The following is a 21,416-nucleotide window of genomic DNA, read 5'->3' as shown; positions in this document are numbered from 1 at the left end:
ATGTCAATAAAACATACATGATGGAGCCAGTTACCACTGTGGACAACTAGGCCCCCCCCCACTCTGGGCAGCCCTGTGGGACAGTGTAGGACAGGAGCCCCAGGCTTATTCCACTTGAGGGCGAGGGAGCTGGGCCTTTTACACCAGCTGCTGGCAGTCCCTGGACAGAGCATCTCCCGGCCAGAGAGAGCCTCTAGCAAAGAGACCCTCATGATGGCAGTTAGAAGTTGTGCCAGGGACTCTGAAATGGGGCTGATGGGTCAGTGAGAGTCCCCGGCACTGTAAGTGCCCTTCTCCCATGATTTTTACCATAAACTTCTGAGAGGTAGGTTGAAACTCAGATCCCCAGCTGGTTCACAGGGCCTGATCCACCCCTACCCCACCTCCTGCCCCAACTCCTACCTTTGTACTGCCAACTCAGGGCTCCAACCTTACCCACTTCTTTGTCTTCCTCAGATGTCCAAGCTCATTCGCTCCCTTAGGCTTTTACCTTCTTGTGCCCTCTGATTGAAACCTCTCCCTCCTGCAAATCTCTTTAAGGCCATCTCCATCTGGCTTCCAAATCTCAACTCAGCTGTCACCTCCTTGGAAAGGCCTCTCAGACACCCCCTCTAAGCAGCCTTCAGCCCCTCTCTGTCCTGTTGACTGTCCTTCATAGCACTTGTCACCATCTGATTATCTGTGTGTCTGTTAAGTTGTTTATTGCCTGTCCCCCTGCCGCCCCCAGCTAGGATGTTAGGAACAGTCCTGTTCACCACAGGGTCCCTAGCACCTGGCATGGTGCCTGGTGCATGGTGGCTCAAAAATATTTGTTGAAGGAAGGAATAAATTTAACTGGGAGAAGGCTGGAAATCCGGAATGACATTCTAAAGGAGCTGATATTTAACTGCCTTCTGAGGGCTAGGTAGAATTTTCTCAGTTGGAGATGGGTACACACTGAGAGTTCACTGCAGGGGACTGAGCACAGCATGAGCAAAGACCCCAAGGGAGAAGGCCATTCTTAAATTGTTATTGTTTGTTTCATTTCCTAGTTTATTAACTGGCCACAGGCCACCTAGGTGACAGAGGTAGTCTCTTTCCTCTAATATTTTAGTTTTAAAAGTATGATTACCATAATCCAGCTAAGTACCAGCTATGTACACCAACATATTTCTTTTCCATAGAATTCAGGATAGGTTGGGGATTCAGTTAGTGAGAGTGTGGGAACCCAAAGGGGAACACTGTGGCAACAAGGTTGGAGGGAGAATTTCAGTTTGTATCAGCTTAGAGAAACAAATTGTGGCTTTAACACAATAACGCTTATTTATCATGTAAAATAAATGCTTAGGGCTAGGCACTGGGTATTGGTGAGATGATTCTGTTGTTGCTTTGGGCCTTAAAACCTCATGATGTCAAGATGGCTGCTGTGGCTCAAGCCTTCACAGCTGCATTCCAGGCAAGAAGAATGAACAGGGAAGAAAGGCATACGCTGTCTGCCTCCTGAGTCAGTCCTCTTTCTTGGAAACTCTACCCAGCAATTTCTGCCTGTCTCACAGTAGCCAGAACATAGTGACATGGCCACCTTAGGTGTAAGACAGGCTGGAAAATGTAGTTTTCCAGCCTGGGATGTTGCCACCCAGTGTTCCAGTTATAAGGAAAAAAGGAGAGACTGGTATTTGGTGGGCAACTAGGTATCTCTGCAAGGTCAGAGCTTTTGAGGGTCTGAAGGCCAGACCATGAAGTCAGGACTTGACCCTGGAAGCAACAGAGAGCTGGGCTGATGTGGTCAGAGTGGATTCTTGAAGATGAATTCAGCAGTATGTGGGGGTTGGATTCAAAGGCAGTGAGACCCCCTAAGACAGCTCTGCAGGGCCCCACCTCTGCCTGTCACATCCCTTCAGTACTCGGGGGAATGAAACAGTACTGGAGAGAAACATGAAACAGACTAAAAAGCCCACCAGTTAGGGGAGAGCTCTGTGGGCCTGACCTGGCCAGGTCAAAGATACAGGTCTGACGTGGAACTACCTCCAGTTAAAGGAAGTTGAGAGCTGATTTAGCGTAACACTGTTTAGGCCTCCCCCAACCCCATCCCAAAACAGTACTCTGTATTTTCTGCAGGTGCATGTATGCGTGCATGTACACAGAAAAAGACCTGGAAGTTTATACATCAAACTGATATCAAGGTTCGGGGAGAGGGATAGAATTGGGGCTTGGGAGGGGGTTCAAGGGAAAGTTGGGCTTCTCTGCAACAGTTGATGTTTTGCTGTCTATCATGTTTCTCTTCCCAGTTTCCTGTATCATGTAACATTTTCCCCCTAACTCTACTGAGGTATAATTGAAGTGAGATAAAATGCACATATTTCAGATGTGCAGTATGGTCAGTTCTGAGATATGTATACATCTGTAAAACCATCACCCCTATCAAGATCCCAGACCTTTCCAGCACACCCAGCAATACATCCCTCCCCCACTTCCCCTTTCCCAGGTACCCGCTGACTTGCTTTTGATCATTATAGATTAGCTCTCAAGTTCTGGAATTTTATATATGTGGAATCATTTAGTATGTACTCTTTTTTTTTTTTTTTTGCTTAGCTTCTTTCATGGCATAGTGATTTTCGTGATTTATCCATGTTTTTGCACATACCAGTAGTTCGTTCCTTTTATTGCTAAATAGTATTGGACTGTACGGATATACCATGGCTTATCCATTTACCTGTTGATGGACATCTGGATGGTTTCCAGTTTTTGATTACTACAAATAAACCTGTTGTGAACATTTGTATACCCGTCTCTACATAGACACGGGTTTTCCTTTCTTTTGAGTAAGCACCTGGGTCATATGGGAAATGCCTGTTGAGAAGTTTTGCCAAACTGTTTTCCAAAGAGGCTGTACCTCTTAAATTCCCACCACCAGCCTCTGAAAGTTTCATTTGCCCTACATTCTAACAATACTTGGTTTGGTTAGTCTGTTTCACTTTAGCCAGTTTGGTGAATGTGGTTTTAATTTGCATTTCCCCGATGAGTAATGATGCTGAGCATCTTCTCATGTGCTTATTGATCATTTGTGTATCTTCTTTAGAGAAATATCAAATCTTTAGCCTTTTTTTTTTTTTTTACTGATGAGTTATAGGAGTTCTTTATATATTCTGATTACCAGTCCTTTGAATATATATTCCAATTCATTTCTCTCAGTCTGTGGCTTGCCTTTTGTTTTCTTAGTAGTGTTTCAAAGAGCAAAAGTCTTAATTTTGATTGAAATCCAATTTATCATTTGTTTCCTTTTATATTTTTCACTTTTTGTACAAAAGAGACCCTTTCAGAAACTGTTAAGAAACCTTTCTCTGCCCTAACGCCATTCAGATTTTCTCCTCTTGTATCACTTTGCATTTTTTTTACAGAATAGCACAGTTATGGATTATTGTTTAATTTTAACTTAACTTTTAAAAAATAAGTAAATAAAATGAACTTTTGAAAAGTGGGAAGAATCTTTAAAATGAGTATTAAATGAGTACATACTATATGATTACACTCTCATAATGTAAAAAAACTGTGCTGGTAGAGACTTCTCTGGAGGTCCAGTGGTTAAGGCTCCATACTTCCAGCTGGCACAAGTTCAGTCCCTGGTTGGGGAACTAAGCTCCCACGTGCTTCGTGGCATGGCCAAAACAAAAACAACTGTGGTGCTAGAAGTCAGGATAATGGTCACCCTGGACAGGGGCCAGCATATGGCAGATGCTTCTGGGGAGCTAGGAATGTTCCCTTTTTTGACTTGGATTCTGGTTAAGGCATTTGTTTGTGAAAAATGTATCTTGCTACGAATTTACAATTCATATTCTTTGCGTTTCTACTTACTTTCCAGGACTGTGTACAGCTGAATCAGTACACACTGAAGGATGAGATTGGAAAGGTAACTATCCTAGGAGACAGGCTGGTTTTCCATACCTACCAAGGATGTCTTGGATACTGTGGCTCTGCCCCACTAGAACTGGGAGTGAGCGAGGAATCCCTGGAGAACAGGCTGGGAGCGGGAGGGTTTTGTTGTTAACCATCCGTTTGTTTTGGTTTATTTTGTTTTATTTTTACATCAGACTGTGTTTCTACAAAAGCTCACAAAGCTTCCAGAGTAATTCTGTATCACCAGCATTGGTGTTGGGTTTTTTTTTCCTTCTTAAGGTATTCTCATATCTGTTTTTGCTTTTACATCAGCATCAAAAGTATCAAGTGGACAGTATCAGTGGACAGTATCAATGGACAGTATCAAAATTCAAAAACTCAAATGCCAATAGAGAGCAAGTGAGGTAATATAAGTGAAAAAAACATGCTAAGTATAATACAGTAGGGAGTGGTGAGGACTGTGGCAAACTGTTAGCACATGGAAATGATTATGACTCCATATCCACATCAGAATCTGGATTTTTATATCTGAAGTGTTTTAAATGTTGACCATTAATTCAAACATTCTAAAAACCAGGGTTCCAACACAATACAGGGCAGATTTTGCCAGTAGGCTACCAGTTTGTCACCTCTGTATTAGGGTCCTTATTTTGTGGATCATAATTTCTAGATACTGTGTCACAGGCCTCTCCCTTTCTCCAGGGCTCGTATGGCGTGGTCAAGTTGGCCTACAATGAAAATGACAATACCTACTACGTGAGTATCCACATCTTCCTCCTGACCCTCCTCCTTGTCCAAAGAAAAGGCCTCCTATCCAGAACTTGGTTTTCTGGAAGGTTTTCTTAGCTGTTGTCTTATTCTATTCTTAGGTCATGTTTATTTTGTGCATTAGGAAGGAAGTGGGGAAGTGGGGAGGTGAAGTGATTGGCTCAGGAAGATTGAGTGAATAAATTCAGCAAATATCTCATATCCTTTCTCTGGGCTGCCCTTTCTACATCCTCCATAGCACCAAGAACTTAGTGGTCATGAGATAAATTGCCCTTGTTTCTGAGGCTTTGGAATCAGTCCAGTGTGGGTTCATATCCTGACTCTCCCATGTGCCAGTTGTGTGACCTTGGGCAATGACCTAAATGCTGAACATCAGTTTCTCCACATATGAAATATCCCTTCCCCATCACGCCAGCTCACTCATGTCTTGATTCAATGGTAGCCAATCCCAGGGCTTGTGGTCTCCCAGCTGGGAGAGCTGATCTGGAACCTTAGAAGTACCCTCTAGGCTAGAGGGACCCCGAGAGTCCAGCCTCCACATAACCCGTGGAGTTGACCCATTCCAATGGCAAGGTGCTCACTACATGGTCCCAAGGCTGCTGATGCGCCGAGAGCTTGGGCAGGCTCAGGAGTGGAAGGAACTCTCCCTCCATCTTCCTCTCCATTTTAATCAGGATGTGGGGTCTTTTCTCCCACAGGCAATGAAGGTGCTGTCCAAAAAGAAACTGATCCGACAGGCGGGCTTTCCACGTGAGTTGTCGGGCCAGGGCCTTTGTTTTTAGGGGCAGAGGCTGGGGCAAGACAGGGGAGACTCACTGAATGGTGTCCTCTGCAGAGTGTGCCCTGGGTGGATTCCCCAAAGACAGTGCTGGGCCTCCGGCTGAGGTTTTTTAAAATTCATTTTCTTGTAAAAACATTTATGAAAGGAATATAGGTTTCAAGTAAAAACAAATCCGTTAGAGGAAAACAGTCTGGCGGTTCCTCAGAAAGTTAAACGTACTATTACCATATGACCCAACAATGCTACTCTCTGGCATATATACCCAAGAGAACTAAAAACACTCAATCACACCAGCTCATACATGAAGGCTCATAGCAGCATGATTCAAACTAGCCAGAATGTATAAGCAATCCCAAATGTCTGTCAGCAGATGAATGAGTAAACAAAAGGTGGTCTGTCTAGCCAATGGAGTATTAGCCATAAAAGGGAAGAAATTCTGATATATACCTCAACACAGATAACTTTGAAAACATACTAAATGAAAGAAGCCAGACACGAAAGGCCATATATTGTATGATTCCACTTACATGAAATGTCCAGAATAGGTAAATCCAGAGACAGAAAGCAGATGAGTGATTTCTAGAACCCGGGGTTAAGAGGGAGTTGGATATGACTGATGATAGATATGGGTTTGTTTTTTTTGGGGGGGGTGGGGAGCCGTTGAAAATGTTCAGGACTTAGTGGTGATGGTTGCAGAACCTTGTGAACGTACTAAAAAGCATTGTATTACACATTTTAAAATGCTGAATTTACAAAGTTTAATTACCATAAGGTGTTTCAGTTATATCTACAACATATAAAAGAACAGAAGGATGTATAATGGAGGTCACAAATTTCTTGCTGTACTCCTCCCTCTCTCTATAGGCACCCCACCCACCACTTTTAGCTCTTTTAGGAGCTGGTAATTGCTGCATGTGATCGGGTGTAGGTGAGCATATCAGAGGCGGCTCCAGCATAAGCTCCCTGCCAGTGGAGCTGAGCAAAATGTCTGCTTGAGCCAAAAAGAGAAAGTAGATAAATGTAAATCCCCCAACCCCACCCTGTCACTACCAGGACCCTGATCCTGCTTTACCTGAACTCTGAGCCAGATAATATCCTTATGTCATTATTTCTTGATTTATTAATTTGTGACATTTACTTCTGACTTCCTCTGAGGACAGCTTAAACCAGTCCTTTCTCCTCTCTCTTCCCAATTGGGCAATGAGGTGATGCCAGGATGTTCAGCTCCCTTGTTGTCACTCCCATTGTCACTTTCCTTCTTGTTCCAGCAGATGCAGCAGGTTTCTTTCCTTTGAACTTGCCTTTCCTTGGTCCACATCCCACTTCTGATGCCTGTACCTCGGCTTTTACTTTTCAAGGCTGACACATCTACATTCGGTTCTGTTAGTCACATTTAGATCCTTACTTACATGTAATAGGGCTTCCCTGGTAGCTCAGCTAGTAAAGGATCCACCTGCAATGTGGGAGACCTGGGTTCGATCCCTGGGTTGGGAAGATCCCCTGAAGAAGGGAAAGGTTACCCATTCTAGTATTCTGGCCTGGAGAATTCCATGGACTGTATAGTCCATGGGATCCCAAAGAGTTGGACAACTGAGCAACTTTCACTTTCACTTTTCACTTACATGTAATATGCACTGTAAGTGTTTTCACTGTGGACCTTTCCATCATTGTGACCTTCTGACTATCAGTCACTACTGGGCCAAGCAAGTTCTTTTTTTTCCTCTCATCAGTTCTTACTTCTTTTCCTATCCCTGACTTTTTTATCTCCTCTATTTCCATGTGAGTTGTGGAGGCAAGGGATAATATTTTTGTTCCTCTTATGGAGTGGGAATACCGAGCCCCAGAGAAATGTTGAGATTCCTCCACTAGGCCCCAGACTTCTTTTCCTTGTACCTCAGTGAACTTTTAATGCTCACTGTGACCTGGAGCATGGGACAGGAAGAGAAGAATTAACTGAAGGCTGGGCAAGGGAACTGGGTCTCCAGCCTTATTAGTTTCCAGCATCAGAGAAGACAGATGAAAAGAAGGCTGATTAAAGCCCCTGGTGGCATCAGCCACTCCAGTCTTTCTGAGACTGACCCCCCCCACCCCAAAATTGTCCTGCCTACAGTCCCCCGCTGCAGAGGAATCTCTTTGTCCTGACTCTGGGATGGTTCATGTTTCCTCCAGGTCGCCCCCCTCCCCGAGGTACCCGACCAGCCCCTGGGGGCTGCATCCTGCCCAGGGGCCCAATTGAGCAGGTGTACCAGGAAATTGCCATCCTCAAGAAGCTGGACCACCCCAACGTAGTGAAGCTGGTGGAGGTGAGATGAGGGGGACACGGAGGAGGGAGGGAGGAAGGGGGATGGTCCAGCCTTGGCTCTGTGATTACCAAAGTGCGACACCACTGGTTCCCAGGGAGAGCCACGTCACATCCAGCAGCCTGTCACGGCGCTGAGTGGTGGTTACTTCTCCAGGCTCCTTCACCCTGTCATTGCGTGTAATCCTCGCCCCTTGCTTAGACTATTTATTCCTCCCATTTTACAGATGAAGGAATTGAGGCTCAGAGGAGTACTGAGACTTGCCCTTTACCCGTTTATCTTTTTGGAGCTAGTTCTTTTTCTACTACACAAATGTGTATAGTCGTAGCATAAAAGCAGCCGTTTGAAAAAAAAAAAAAAAGCAGCCGTTTGCCTGTAAACAAATGTGCCTGGCTATGTTTTGATAAAACTTATAAAACTGCTCTAGATCAGCATTTCTCATGCTTTTTGGTCTCCAGACCTTTTTATGCTCTTTTTTTTTGAAGCATTTTTTTGAAAATTTATTTTTAATTGGAAGATAGTTGCTTTAGTCCATGCAGTCACAAAGAGTCGAACACGACTGAGTGACTGAACTGAACTGAATTGCTTTACAATGTTGTATTGGCTTCTGCCATACAACAATGTGAATCAACCATGAATGTTTGTATTCATGAATGTATGTATTCACATACAACAATGTGAATCAACCATGAATATACATAAAGTCCCCGCCCTCTTGAACCTCCCTCCCACCCCATGCTCTTAAAAATAATTGAAGGTTGCAAAAACCTTTGCTTATGGGGGTTATATTTATTAATATTTATCACATTAGGATTTAAAATTGAGAAGCTAAAAAATTATTTTTTAATTCATTTAAAATCAACAATAATCCTATACATTACTGTGATTTTTTTAAAAAGAAAAATAACAGAACTCTAGATAGGCAAGTGCCTGGGTCTGACTTTTCCTGGAAGGGCAGGGCTTAGAGGTTCCAGGTTGGCTGTCCCGCGCCTCTGCCTCGGGTGCATCCCTTTCTCAGGGTTCTTGTCCTATGACTCTTGGGTGACTGGAGAAGTTGAGTATGACGTGTCAAGAGGTGGGAGGATCAGTGTAATCAGGAGCCTGCCTTTGTTTCTTCCCAAGAGGAGAGATGGCAGTTGCAGGCCATCTCCATCTGTCACAACAAACTCACAATTTCAACCCGTGGATGCTTGAGTTGCCGTCCTAGAGAAAACCCACGGGCGCTTGGTTGGTGTGTGTGTTGGGTCTTGGTGGGATCTCCTTTCTCCTTCATGCCTTGTGGTGTGTGGGCTGCCAACAAGACCCTCTGACAGCTTGCCTGTTCGTTCACTCATTGACATTCCCTGAGCATCTGCTAGGTCCCTAGTCGTGTACAGGGCACCATGGAGGCAGCCGAGGTGGATGCAACCTGGTGCCTGCCCTTTGAAGAGAGGAAGATAGAAACTGTGATAAGGTGAAAACAGGAAGGCTGTGAAAGAGAGAAAAGGCACTGCAGCAGTTCCAGGCAAGAGGACATCATTTCCTGCTAGGGCAGGGGGATGGGGACAGAATTTGAATTTTGACAATTCTGACAGCCGATCCAGTGGGATTCTTATTCAAGCTGAGACATTTTCCAGGGGAGGAATCTGCCCCCTCCCTTATGTAACCTCCTTTCTGGGTGCTTTGGACCCTTGAAGATTGGGCTAGAAAGCGCTTCTTTTCCAGATGGCCATTTGGATCACACTTTCCTGTGCCCTTCATCTTAACTGGGAAAAACAGTGGAAAGCGCAGCCCTCCCGTTGGCAAGTGCAGTCATGTGGATGCTGCTTCCTCCCTGCTCATGTCTTTTTTTTCTCTCTCTTCCTCTCCCCTGCTCCTCATCTCCGGCCTGTTCCATGCGGCTGTGCCAACAGGTCTTGGATGACCCCAATGAGGACCATCTGTACATGGGTAAGAGAGCTCTTGCCTTCTGCCACCCTTGCTCGGGCAGCTACGCCTCCCAAAGCCCAGGGGTACTCTCCATCCAGCCCCTGCGCCTGGTATCTCCCACCCTTTTCTGCTCCAGCGGGCCCCACACAGAAGGCTGCACCCTAGATTTAAAGCAGGAGGTGGAAAGGAGTTCTTGCTGGGACTTTATCTGGGTGTCCTGTTCATCTGTCTTCTGATATCTGTTGAGTACCTACTGTGTGCTGGGTACCATTCTAGGCACTAAGGATGCAATGATGAGTAAGAAAGATGAAGCTGGTGTTCTGATCAGGGAAAACAGCCAGTCAACAACTATAGTTGGCCTTCTGTGTCTGCAGGTTCTGCATCTGCAGATTCAACCACCTGTGGATCAAAAATATTACAAAGAAAAAATTCCAGAATGTTCCCCAAAGTAAACTTGAATTTGGCATGCACTGGCAACTATTTACATAGCATTTATATTGTATTAGGTGTTATAAAGTAATCCAGAGATGATTTAAAGTATAGGGGAGGGTGTGTGTAGGTTATATGCAACTACAACACCATTTTACATAAGGGACTTGAGCAACTGTGGATTTTGGTATCCACAGGGTTCCTGGAACCAATTCCCCACGAATAGCAAGGAATAACTGTAAACAAAGCAGATGATCAATTTCAGACTGATGCTCTGAAGAAGATTAAACAGGGTGATGTGAGAGAGAGAGATGGAGGGGCCACTGCAGATAGGAGGTGAGCATTTAGCACCTGAATGTCGAGGACTCAGCCCTGTTACTTCTGGGGAAGAGCATTCCAGATAGAGCAAACAGCAGGTGCAAAGGCCCCAAGACTGGTGACAGCTTAGTGTTTACAAAATGTGGCTGCAAAAAAAAAAAAAAAAAAGTGGCTGCAGGAGAGAAAACCAGGGAGGGAGGGAAGGTGAGGTGAGGATCGAGGGTCTGGGGTGGGGGTGGGTGGCCGTGGTGGGGCATTTGGAGCCTTGAGGAGCTGTTGAAGGGTTCTGCACACAGACCTGGAAGGACTCAGGTATGTCCTCAGAGACCTCATTTTTAAAAAATGATAGGGACACAGGACAACGCTCAGCTCTCAGTCTAAGCACTGATAAGGGAGGGAAGAGTAAGACTACTGCAAAGCTGGACAGCAGACTATCAGGCCCACTTGGGCATGACCAGCAGGTCACGTGTCCTAGTGATGTGTGGCTGGGGGAGGCATTCAGACAAGCTTGTGTATTTCGAGTGGGTACAGATGACAGTCAGGAGGGGTATCAAGGAGATGAGTGGTGTGGGCAGGGCCAAGCCCAGCCCGGGATCCAGATGTCTCGTGGATGAGCACAGCACGATCCTTTGCTGCACAGGGAGCGATGAATCATAAAGTAATGGGTCTGGTTCGGAACTGGAGCTCAGAGCTCAGTTTCCCCTAAAGTAGTTGCTATGGTTTCATTCCAAGGATGCTGTTGTTGCTTAGGACATTTTAGTTCTCTTGCCCCTACCCAGGTATTTTTTGTTTGTTTGTTTTTTAAATTTGGCTGTGCTGGGTCTTAGCTGTGGCATGTGGAATCTATCTAGTTCCCTGACCATAGGGTTGAATCTGGGCCCCCTGCATTGGGAACTCAGAATCTTAGCTACTGGACTACGAGAGAAGTTCCCTCACCCAAGTTTTATTGTGAAAAATGTTAAAACTGAAGGAAGAGTACAGGGAATACCTGTTTACCTATCACCCAGATTCAATAGTTAGTAACTTTTTGTCATATTTGCTATTTGCATTTGTCATATTTGTCTCGTCACCCACCCATCCATTTCTCTATTTTTTTTTCCTGAACCATCCAAAAGTAAAGTAGCAGACATCCTGACACATCAGTTCCTAAAAATTTTAGCCTGCATCTCCTAGTCACTTCAGTCATGTCTGACCCTTTGCCACGCTATGGGCTGTAGGGACTTCCCTGGTAGTTCAGTCGGTAAAGAATCTGCCTGCAATGCCAGAGACCTAGGTTCGATCCCTGGGTTGGGAAGATCCCCTGGAGAAGGAAATGGCAACCCATTCTAGTATTCTTGCCTGGAAAATCTTAGGGACAGAGGAGACTTGAGGGCTACGTCCATGGCATGTTGCAAGAGTTGGACATGACTTAGCGACTAAACCATCACCACCATGAACTGTAGTCTGCCAGGCTCCTCTGTCCATGGGATTCTCCAGGCAAGAATACTTGAGTGGATTGTCATGCCTTCCTCCAGGGGATCAATCCAGGGGTCGAACCCACATCTCTTACGTCTCCTGAATTGGCAGGTGGGTTCTTTACCTCTCGCGCCACCTGGGCAGCTCTCACAATACCACAATACCATTATTGCACCTGAAAAGTTAATGCCCATTCTTTAGGAGCATCTAGTGTGTAGGTCGTCTTCAAATTGTAGAACTTTAAAAACCTTCCTTTAGAAACATTTTAGAAGTACACAATAAATACTATCAGATATGAAAACTTTAAAAAATTGTGAAACATTCATATAAAAATATGAACATCACAGAGTCACAATTTCTCAATGTGGTACCCGCACCACTTTAAATATATGACAGGAACTTCCCTGATGGTCCATTGGTAATGAGTCTGCCTGTTGGTGCAGGGGACACAGGTTTGATCCCTGGCTCTGGGAATGTCCACATGCTGCAGGACAACTAAGCCCATGTGCCCCAACTACTGAGCTTTTGCTCTAGAGCACGTGCTTTGTAACAATAGAAGCCACCACAATGAGAAGCCTATGCACCGCAACGAGCAGTAGCCCCCGCTTGCTGCAACGAGAGAAAGCCCGCGTGCAGCAATGAAGACCCAACACAGACTAAAATAAATAAAATTTTAAAAGAAAGATGATTTGAAAAAAATAAATATATGAGATCATTTTAGGCGGTATATGGACAACCATTTTTAAAACTTTTTTTTTTTTTCATTTTTAAAACATTTTTTAGACTTATTTTACCATTTGTTTAGGAAAAACTATAACCAGCACACTAAACTCATGATTTCATGGATTTTATTACCTGAGATAAGACTAAAAGTTTTCATACTAAATCAATTTAAAAGTGTGAAATAAATGATTGTTTACATAGTATATAGATATAGCCTGATTATAACCGTGGTAGGCAAACGAGTGAAATTTGGGGGAACACAGAAGAAAGCACAAAATATAAAAGGTCATTTGGGGCCCAGAATGGCACCCCCAGCACCTGAGGCCCCGGACCTGACTGAATGGCTTTGAGCTGTTTTTGAGGAGGTGGGTTGTCCATTCAACAAACGTCACGGTTTGTCAGGCCCTGATCTAGGCTCTTCAGGGAATGAAAAATCCCGGCCCCACACCCTCAGGGCATTTTAGTGCTCTGATGGGGGCAGATGGATACACTGGACCTGAGTATTACTAGGCATAGGCTTCAAAGGTGACAGCTATGCTGTGTGTTTAGTCATTTAGTCATGTCCAACTCTTTGTGACCCTGTGGACTATACAGTCCGTGGAATTCTCCAGGCCAGAATCCTGGAGTGGGTAGCCATTCCCTTCTCCAGGGGATCTTCCCAACCCAGGGATTGAACCCAGGTGTCCCACATTGCAGGCAGATTCTTTACCAGCTGAGCTACCAGGGAAGCTCGAAGGTGACAGCACCATGGACAAAAGCTAACCTGAGCAGGGTCAGGGGAGTCGGGAGTTCCAGGTTGGAGGCTTGGAAAACAGTGGCTCCTGGGATGCTTCACAGAGGTGAGACCTGTGCAGGACCCTGGGAACCAGATGGCAGAGGGCATTTCACATCATTGTAAGACTTTGCCTTTTTACTCTGAGAGAGAAGGGGGCTCTTGGAGGACTTGTTTTTTTCTTTTTAATATTTATTTATTTGGCTGTGTTGGGTCTTAGTTGTGGCCTGCGGGCTTCTCTAGTTGTGGCACGTGGGTTTAGTTACTCCACAGCACGTGGGATCTTAGTTCCCTGACCCCCCGGGTTCCCTGAACCCGCATCCCCTGCATTGCAGGGCTGATTGTTAACCACTGGACTGCCAAGCATGACCCCCTTGGAGGGTACTGAGCTGAGGAGTTGAATGAGTATGTAAAGAACATGACTCAAGCTTCAAAGAGGAGTTGCCTAAGCCATTTGGACCAGGCAGCTTCATGGACAGAGTTTTTCACTTCTTGAGGTGGCAAAGTGGGAAGGAGCCATGTGGTTTTGGTGTGTTGATTCCAGTGATTTTGAAACTATCCTGATACTTTATTTTTTAGTTTCCAGCCATAGCTGTGTGGCTAGGACAGAGTGGGCAGCGTGTGAAGCCAGTTAGCAGATATCGGCAAGGGTTCTGTACCTGCAGGCCTGACTCTCAGGGTAGAGAACACGATCAGTATTTCTCGGGGTTAAAAACTTCCCACCTGCCACTCAGGCCCAGGAGGGGTTAAACTGTGAACGACTTGAAAATACACCTGTTTCAACAGGCCAGCTTCCCTCATGCCAACCGAGTTTTGGTGCTTGGGAGGAAGCATTGAAATTCATGAAGCAGCTCTTGAAAGTTAAGTTTACAAGGTGGGAAAGCAGGAGCTGAGGGGCCCAGCACTCCTCTTGGTGGGAGCCTTACCTTCAGAGCCTTTGCCTTTGCTTCTAACCACAGCCTGAGGCCACAGCAGATTTGCCCTAACTCAGGTTTGGCCATTGCTGGTTGATGAACCTGAAAACAGGGTGGGGCCCTGGGGGAGTTAAGTTCCTTTTCTGATCTGAACCTTTAAGCTTTCTTTTTGTCTGAGGAGCTGGCTCTTTCCCTTTGGCCGTCTCAGCCCTTGGACAGCTTTGAAATACCCCTTCTTCCGTAAGAAGCTCCAGTGTGTGCTTCTAGAAAACAGAAAACTCCAAAATCATTTTCCATGGGACTTTGAAATCCACTGTGCTGTTTTTTTCATTTCCTAAAGTACAGCTTCATAGTCCCAGTTATATCTGTTCAAGCAGAACAAAATTAAAATAACTACGCCACATGACCTGACAATTCCACTCCTAGGTACCCCCAAAGAATTGAAAACAGTCACACATAAACACTTATGCAGATATGCATGAATGTTCATAGCAGCATTATTCATAATAGCCAAAATGTGGAAATAACCCAAATGTTCATCAGCTGATGAATGGGTAAACAAAATGTAGCATATCCACATTGTGGGATATTATACAGCCATAAAAAGGAAGAAAGTACTGATACATGCTACAATGTGGATGAATTCTGAAAACATGCTAAGTGAAAAAGCATGTTACCAGGGGTCACATATTGTATGAGTCAATGTATATGACATGTCCAGAATAGGCAAATCTATAGAAACAGAAAGCAGATTAGTGGTTGCCAGGGGCTGTGGGAAGGGGTTTGGGGAGTGACTACTAATGGGCACAGGGTTTCTTTTTAGGGGACTGAAAATGTGCTGGAATTAGATAGAGGTGATGCTTGCCCTGGAGGCAGTGGACTGCCAGATACCACTAAATCATGCACTTTAGAATAGTTGTATGTTCTGAAATTTCACCTCAACTTTTAGAAATGCAAAAAATACTGCCCCCCTCCAACAACAAAAACCCCATGCATTCCCATCAAGTATTTAATACTTGATGGTGGGGTGGGGGATCCCACATACACAGGGCTGTGAGGAAGCTAGCAGGCAGTGAATCAAGAAAGACCCTGTTTAGGAGGAACAGAATCAGCTGGGCTTTGAGGTGGTGGGGAGATCACCATCCCCACCTCTAGCTCCAAGTCTTGATTTGATTCGAAGTCACAGGTTTGAGGGCCAGCTGGCCACAGAGTGCTAAAGAGCTGGAACAACATTATCCGACAATTCTTGGTTTACGTAGCCTGACACAGCCTAGCAGCTTGGAAAATGTGAGGGCGGTCATTGAAACTTGTTCTTGAACTGAAACTTTGCTAGGGTTCAGAAGACCCCAGGGCTGCTGATTTTGTGTCCACGTAAATCCACATTTGGGCTATTGCCCCTTAGACAGGTTCTTTGGCTCAGGACGTGGATGAGTGACAGGACATAGTTTAGCATCAGTTGTATCCCTGGGACTCCCCTCCCACACCCAGGTATGAGAAGACAATGAAAGAGGCTGTCCCCGCCTGTTTCCAGTCTCCCTGCTTTGTCTCCTCTGGCAGAGGGTCGTCAGCTGTTTTGAGGACCAGATGTATAGCCAGCCTGGGGTCCCAGGGACACCAGAAATCTCTGACCCCTAGCCTCCTGATGGGAACTTAGAAAAGCAGAACCTTCTGTGGTTTTGGTTCAGTGGACTGTTCCCCTCCCCAGCCCCCATGTTAGTTTCAGTGCTTCTCAGTGTTTCTAGGGGTGGTTGGGAGCTGGGGAGGAGGGGAGGAAGATGGATTTCCATTTTCCCAGTGTAACCATTCACCCCCTTCTCTATCCTACAGTGTTTGAACTGGTCAACCAAGGGTGAGTGTCCCCATCCCCAGCAGGTATGAGGCCCGAAGCTTCTTGAGCTGCAAAGCTGAATGAGGTGGTAGGAGGGGGCAAAGGCTGGTGTGTCTGGTTTGCTTTTCATGCGTGTGTCGACCTTTCAGGCCTGTGATGGAAGTGCCCACCCTCAAACCACTCTCTGAAGACCAGGCCCGTTTCTACTTCCAGGATCTAATCAAAGGCATCGAGTACTGTAAGCGGGGCCCACAGGAGGTCTCTCACCCAGGGGGTGGTTAACGTTCCCAGATAGTGGATGGAAAGTGGAAGGTTTCTTACTTCCCTCCTGGAGCACAGGGAGGTGGGCAGGAAACAGAACTGCCCAAGCTATGGCGACAACCCCTCCAAGCAGAAACCCTTCTTCTGGCCACACAGAAAAACTAAGAGCAATAGTGTTAGTGACTGTTTATCCAGTTCTTTCTACCAGGCACTGTTAATTTCCTAGCATCACCCCTTATCCCCAACAACCCTGGGATCCTGTTAACTTCCGGGAACCTTAGTTCCTCATCTGTAAAAAAATAAAATATCTCTCACAAGGTCTGAAATCAGCCAGGACATCAGTGTTCTGATTGGCAGGGTGTCCTTTCTGCTACTGGTTGTTAAACATTTTAACTCGTACCCTTTGCCTGTTATTACACAGGATTGTTGTGACATTGAAATGGGGTGAATGGGAAGCACTTAACACAAGGTGAGGGCCCAGACTGGGCATTCAGTAAAAGCACCTGCTGCTCCTATTCCCAGTATCATCATCATCATCATCATCACCTCAGAAACGCAGTTGGGTCTTCCAGATTGTAGGATTGTCCTTGCCCATGGGCGGACACCTAGGCAGGAACCATTAGCCAAGTCCCAGCCCTGCTGTGCTTCATACTTCAAATCGGACCTGCTCCAGTCATTGTTGGTTTGGTGAACAGGTTGTGAGGTGGCATTAATAAATGAAAACAAGCTTGACTGTCACAAGTTTTGAGGCTTCTAGCTGGGAGCCAAGCTCAGCAAAAACTCTCCATGCACACATGACTTAGACTGTGGCAGGCGGTTACCAATTACTATTGGCAGTCAGTATTTCACTTCTCACTTTGGAGGATGGGAAAGCTTCCTTAGAGACATTTCCCTTAACTTTCAGAGCTGTGGGTGTTTCGCAGGTTTGGGAGGGGAAGGCTGGGAAGGGCCTGGGACCCTGGAAGAACAGAGGGCCTCCTGCCTGTGTCTCTGGGCTGTGTGGGCCACATGGAGCTCTTCATGTGGATTTTCTGTCCCCTCTCTCCCATCCTGCCCCCAGTACACTACCAGAAGATCATCCACCGGGACATCAAACCTTCCAACCTGCTGGTGGGAGAAGATGGGCACATCAAGATCGCGGACTTTGGTGTGAGCAATGAGTTCAAGGGCAGCGATGCCCTTCTATCTAACACTGTGGGCACGCCGGCCTTCATGGCTCCTGAATCGCTCTCGGAAACCCGGAAGATCTTCTCCGGGAAGGTAGGTTTGGACCTGCCTGAGATGTGCAATTCTGCCTGTGTTAGGGTCCTTCTTGTTGTAAGTAGCAAAAATCTAACTCACTGGCTTAAAGAGTGATTTGTGGATGAGGAGTGGGGTTCCTTTGGTCTCAGGCTTGGCTAGATACAGAGGTTCAAAGAGGAATCTGTCTCTCTATCTCTCACCTCTGTTTTCCTGAATTGGTTTCCTCCCCATGTGAATGGTCATTAGCGACTCTAGGTTATTTTCTACCAGTTTACAAGCCTCAGTGGAAAGAGCATTTTTCTTTCTGTAGGACTCAAGTGAAAATCCTAGGATTGGCTGTAATTGGCCCAGTGTGGGTCATATGCCCATCCTTGAACCAATCACTGTGCCTGACGAAGTGTTGCTCTGATTGGACAGTTCCGGGTCATGTGCCCATCCTTGAACCAATCATACTGCCTGGGGAAAGTGTCGCTTTCATTGGCCAGGCCTGAATCATGTGCTCAGTCAGATTTGGGGTTTGATGGGCAGGAACAGCCTCATTCAAACTCCCATGGACTGAGCAGTCAAAAAGTGGTGCTTCCCCAAAGGAAAGCTGGAGGATTGGATCCTGGACAGGTGAAAGAAGGTTATGCCCTTTACTGCCCCTTGCCCCTTCACACTGGGCTCTCTTTTTCTTGCAGGCACTGGATGTTTGGGCTATGGGTGTGACACTGTACTGCTTTGTGTTTGGCCAGGTAAGGTGGGGTGTCCTGTGTCCTGGGCGTTGTGAGTGGCTCCCTTGGACTAATAGTTACCCTTGCAGGGAGATAGAACTTACTCGTTTAAAAGTTATTTCATTTTATTTCCACAGTTAGATCTGCATATGAAAAAGTGTGCCTTCCCAAATGTACATAGCTGTACATAACAGTCATATCTGTGAAAAGACAACCTGCTAAAACAGGATTTTGGTAGAGGCTCTAGAGGTCGTAAATACAGTGGATGAATTTAGGTCAAGGACAGCAAATGTGCACCTCTTTCCACTCCTAAACAGGAGATAGGCATCACTAATCAATAACTGCAATCTTTATTTCTGAGCCCGGTACTGCTTTGATGTTCTTCTCACCAATGTTCCTAGAAGCTGTTGTTGGAAGAATAGAATTGGAATGGAATTTAAAACATTTGGCATTATTGATTTAGGGAGTGCTATTTGTATTCATTTTGTTGTTCTTTTGTTATTTTTATATTACTCATATTTAGGGGCTTCTATTTTTAATTCTAAAGTTCAGACTGATTATGTGAGCAGTAAAGGTGAGAATTATTCCTTCTCCTGAGCTTTTTTTTTTTTTCATTTATTTTTATTAGTTGGAGGCTAATTACTTTACCTCTCCTGAGCTTATGCTCCTGTTGAGGAAAGCTTAAGAAACTCATCCCATAGAAGTAAAGGCGTTTATAATCTCCTCCCCACAACCCAACATTTGATTAGAAAATTTTCAATCCTGTAGTCAAGTTGTAAGAATTATACCTTCTTACATATGCTTCAGAGTGCAGTCATGAGCCAGAGCTCACTATCTGTGGCTTTCTTTTTTTTCTTTTGGGCTAAAATTTACATATCAGGGAATCTACAGATGTTAAAAGTGTACCATTTGATGAGTTGTCAAATGGATACACCTGTGCCATCCTGACATCTCAAGTTATTGTTTTGCATGGCATCCTTTTCCTTGAACAGGAGTAGACAAGGTCACTTTCTGTGATCTTTTGCAGCCTTTTGAGCACTCCACATAAAGGTTTCTTTTTCCGGAACAATGCCTGAGCTCCTTCTGGGTCAGGCCCTTCCCCCTGTGAGAGGATCGATCACCTTGTCACCCAGGAGGTGGTGCGTGAACAGGCTTCAGAGTACAGTCTAGGCTTAAATCCCAGTTTCATGCTTCCTAGGACATGGCACCTCTCTGAGCTTCTGTTTTTTCTCTTCTGTAAAGTGAGAATGATATTTACTATTTTAAAATTTATTTATTTACTCATCTTTGGCTGCCCTGGGTCTTCGTTGCTGTGCGCAGGTTTTCTCTAGTTGCGGTGAGTGGGAGCTGCTCTCTAGCTGTGTCACATGGGCTCAGCAGTTGCAGGACGCTTTCTCTAGAGTGCAGGCTCAGTAGTTGTGACTCACAGGTTTAGTTCCCCTGTGGTGTGTGGGATCTTCTTGGACCAGGTATGGAACCCAGGTCTGCTGCATTAGCAGGCAGATTCTTAACCACTGGACCACTACGGAAGTCCAGTATTTACTATTTTTTATGGCTTCTGAGAGGATCAGCAGAAATAATTCAAGCATTCATTGATTCAGCAGGTACTTTCTGAGCCCCTACTTTGTGCCAGGGATGTTCTTGGGCACTGGGTGTCAGCAGTGAGCAAGACAGACAAAAATCCATGCCCTCTGGGAGCTAACATTCCCGTGCAGGAGTTTAAACAGTAAATAAACACATATGGTTTTATGTTTTGGCCACACCATGTGGCATGTGGGATCTTAGTTCCCCAATCAGGGATTGAACCTGTGTCCCTAGCAATGGGAACGCAGAGTCCTAACCACTGACCACTGGGGAAATCTCCCAAATACATACGGAATACAATGTCAGGAGGGGAGATGCGATGGTGAGAAATCATATGGAGGTGGAGTGGGTGTCCGTTTTTAGACAGGAGCTCTGGAAGACCTCCCGGAGAGGTTGAACTTTGATCAGACACCTAAATGATGGGAGAAAACAAGCCATGCAGATACTGGTGTGAAGAACATTCCAGGCAGAGGTAACAGCCAAATGAGATGTTGGTCCTGAGAAACCTCAATACAATGCCTGGCCCAGGCTGAGCCCTCACCAATCACAGCTACGGCTGCTTTGTCTTTTGTATTATTCTTTGTATTATTAATGTTCACAGGGCAGGTGGGTGAAATGAGTGTTTGCTTTTGGTCTTTGCTGTATGGTCTTCCCTGATGGCTCAGATGGTAAAGAATCTGCCTGCAGTGGGGGAGCCCCAGGTGCAATTCCTGGGTTGGGAAGATCCCCTGGAGAAGGGAATGGCTACCCTCTCCAGTATTCTTGCCTGGAGAATTCCATGGACAGAGGAACCTGGCGGGCTATGGTCCATGGAGTCACAAAGAGTCAGACACGACTGAGTGACTAACATTTTATGTAGGTAAATTAAAGCACAGCTACAGGGGAAAAGTCAGTGTAGTTAGGAAGGCTCAAACTCTTCTGGAAAGACACTCCTGGTCCTTTTAGATCTCTGGGGAATGGGAACTGCCTCCTCCCCGGACTGGGCCGCTGGGCTGTTTCTTTCTCTGCTGTGACCTATGTGGAGTGCCACCCGCCCTTGCAGGACAGCTGTGGCAGCCCTTGATGGCTGCTCTGTCCCTGATCTCTCTTCGCAGTGCCCATTCATGGACGAGCGGATCATGTGTTTACACAGTAAGATCAAGAGTCAGGCCTTGGAATTTCCAGATCAGTGAGTATCCTCCATGTACTGCAAGTCGCTACCTTCTCCAAGCCCTTGGTGACGTCTCCTACCCCTGATGTATGTCCTCCCCCCAGGCCTGACATAGCCGAGGATTTGAAGGACCTGATCACACGCATGTTGGACAAGAACCCTGAGTCGAGGATCGTGGTGCCAGAGATCAAGGTACCTGCTGCCTCTTGGGGCGTGTGCCAGGGGCTCAGCCTGTGTCCTCTGCTTGGGATTTTTTGGCTCAACCCTGCCTCAGTCAGGCCCCAATTCCTGTTTACAGCGCCACAACCTTTTCTGCACCACTGCCCTCCCATGCCCTGGGGCCTCTGGGGTGCTGGGAGCTGGTGGGGGAGGATTTGGGACTTGTGTTCACTGTGAT

At 45.8% G+C, this 21,416-nt stretch overlaps 1 protein-coding gene across 5 annotated transcripts in view; it reads left to right on the top strand.

Annotated features, from left to right (window-relative positions):
• CAMKK2 (calcium/calmodulin dependent protein kinase kinase 2) overlaps positions 1 to 21,416 on the top strand; it is a 52,579-nt gene that overhangs the window by 18,715 nt on the left and 12,448 nt on the right. For all 5 annotated transcript variants that reach the window (XM_043901893.1, XM_043901898.1, XM_043901894.1 and 2 more), the window contains exons 3-13: positions 3,839 to 3,886; positions 4,576 to 4,629; positions 5,340 to 5,391; positions 7,592 to 7,725; positions 9,615 to 9,651; positions 16,069 to 16,090; positions 16,219 to 16,307; positions 17,391 to 17,590; positions 18,253 to 18,306; positions 20,964 to 21,037; positions 21,124 to 21,211. In XM_043901893.1, coding sequence (XP_043757828.1) covers positions 3,839 to 3,886; positions 4,576 to 4,629; positions 5,340 to 5,391; positions 7,592 to 7,725; positions 9,615 to 9,651; positions 16,069 to 16,090; positions 16,219 to 16,307; positions 17,391 to 17,590; positions 18,253 to 18,306; positions 20,964 to 21,037; positions 21,124 to 21,211 — 852 coding nt within the window. The remainder of the gene's footprint in view (positions 1 to 3,838; positions 3,887 to 4,575; positions 4,630 to 5,339; positions 5,392 to 7,591; positions 7,726 to 9,614; positions 9,652 to 16,068; positions 16,091 to 16,218; positions 16,308 to 17,390; positions 17,591 to 18,252; positions 18,307 to 20,963; positions 21,038 to 21,123; positions 21,212 to 21,416) is intronic.

The sequence above is a fragment of the Cervus elaphus genome, chromosome 5, assembly GCF_910594005.1.
Source record: "Cervus elaphus chromosome 5, mCerEla1.1, whole genome shotgun sequence".
In the NCBI taxonomy this organism is placed as follows: domain Eukaryota; kingdom Metazoa; phylum Chordata; class Mammalia; order Artiodactyla; family Cervidae; genus Cervus; species Cervus elaphus.
Note: the sequence above shows the minus strand (reverse complement) of the source record. Positions and strands in the feature narration are given on the sequence as shown.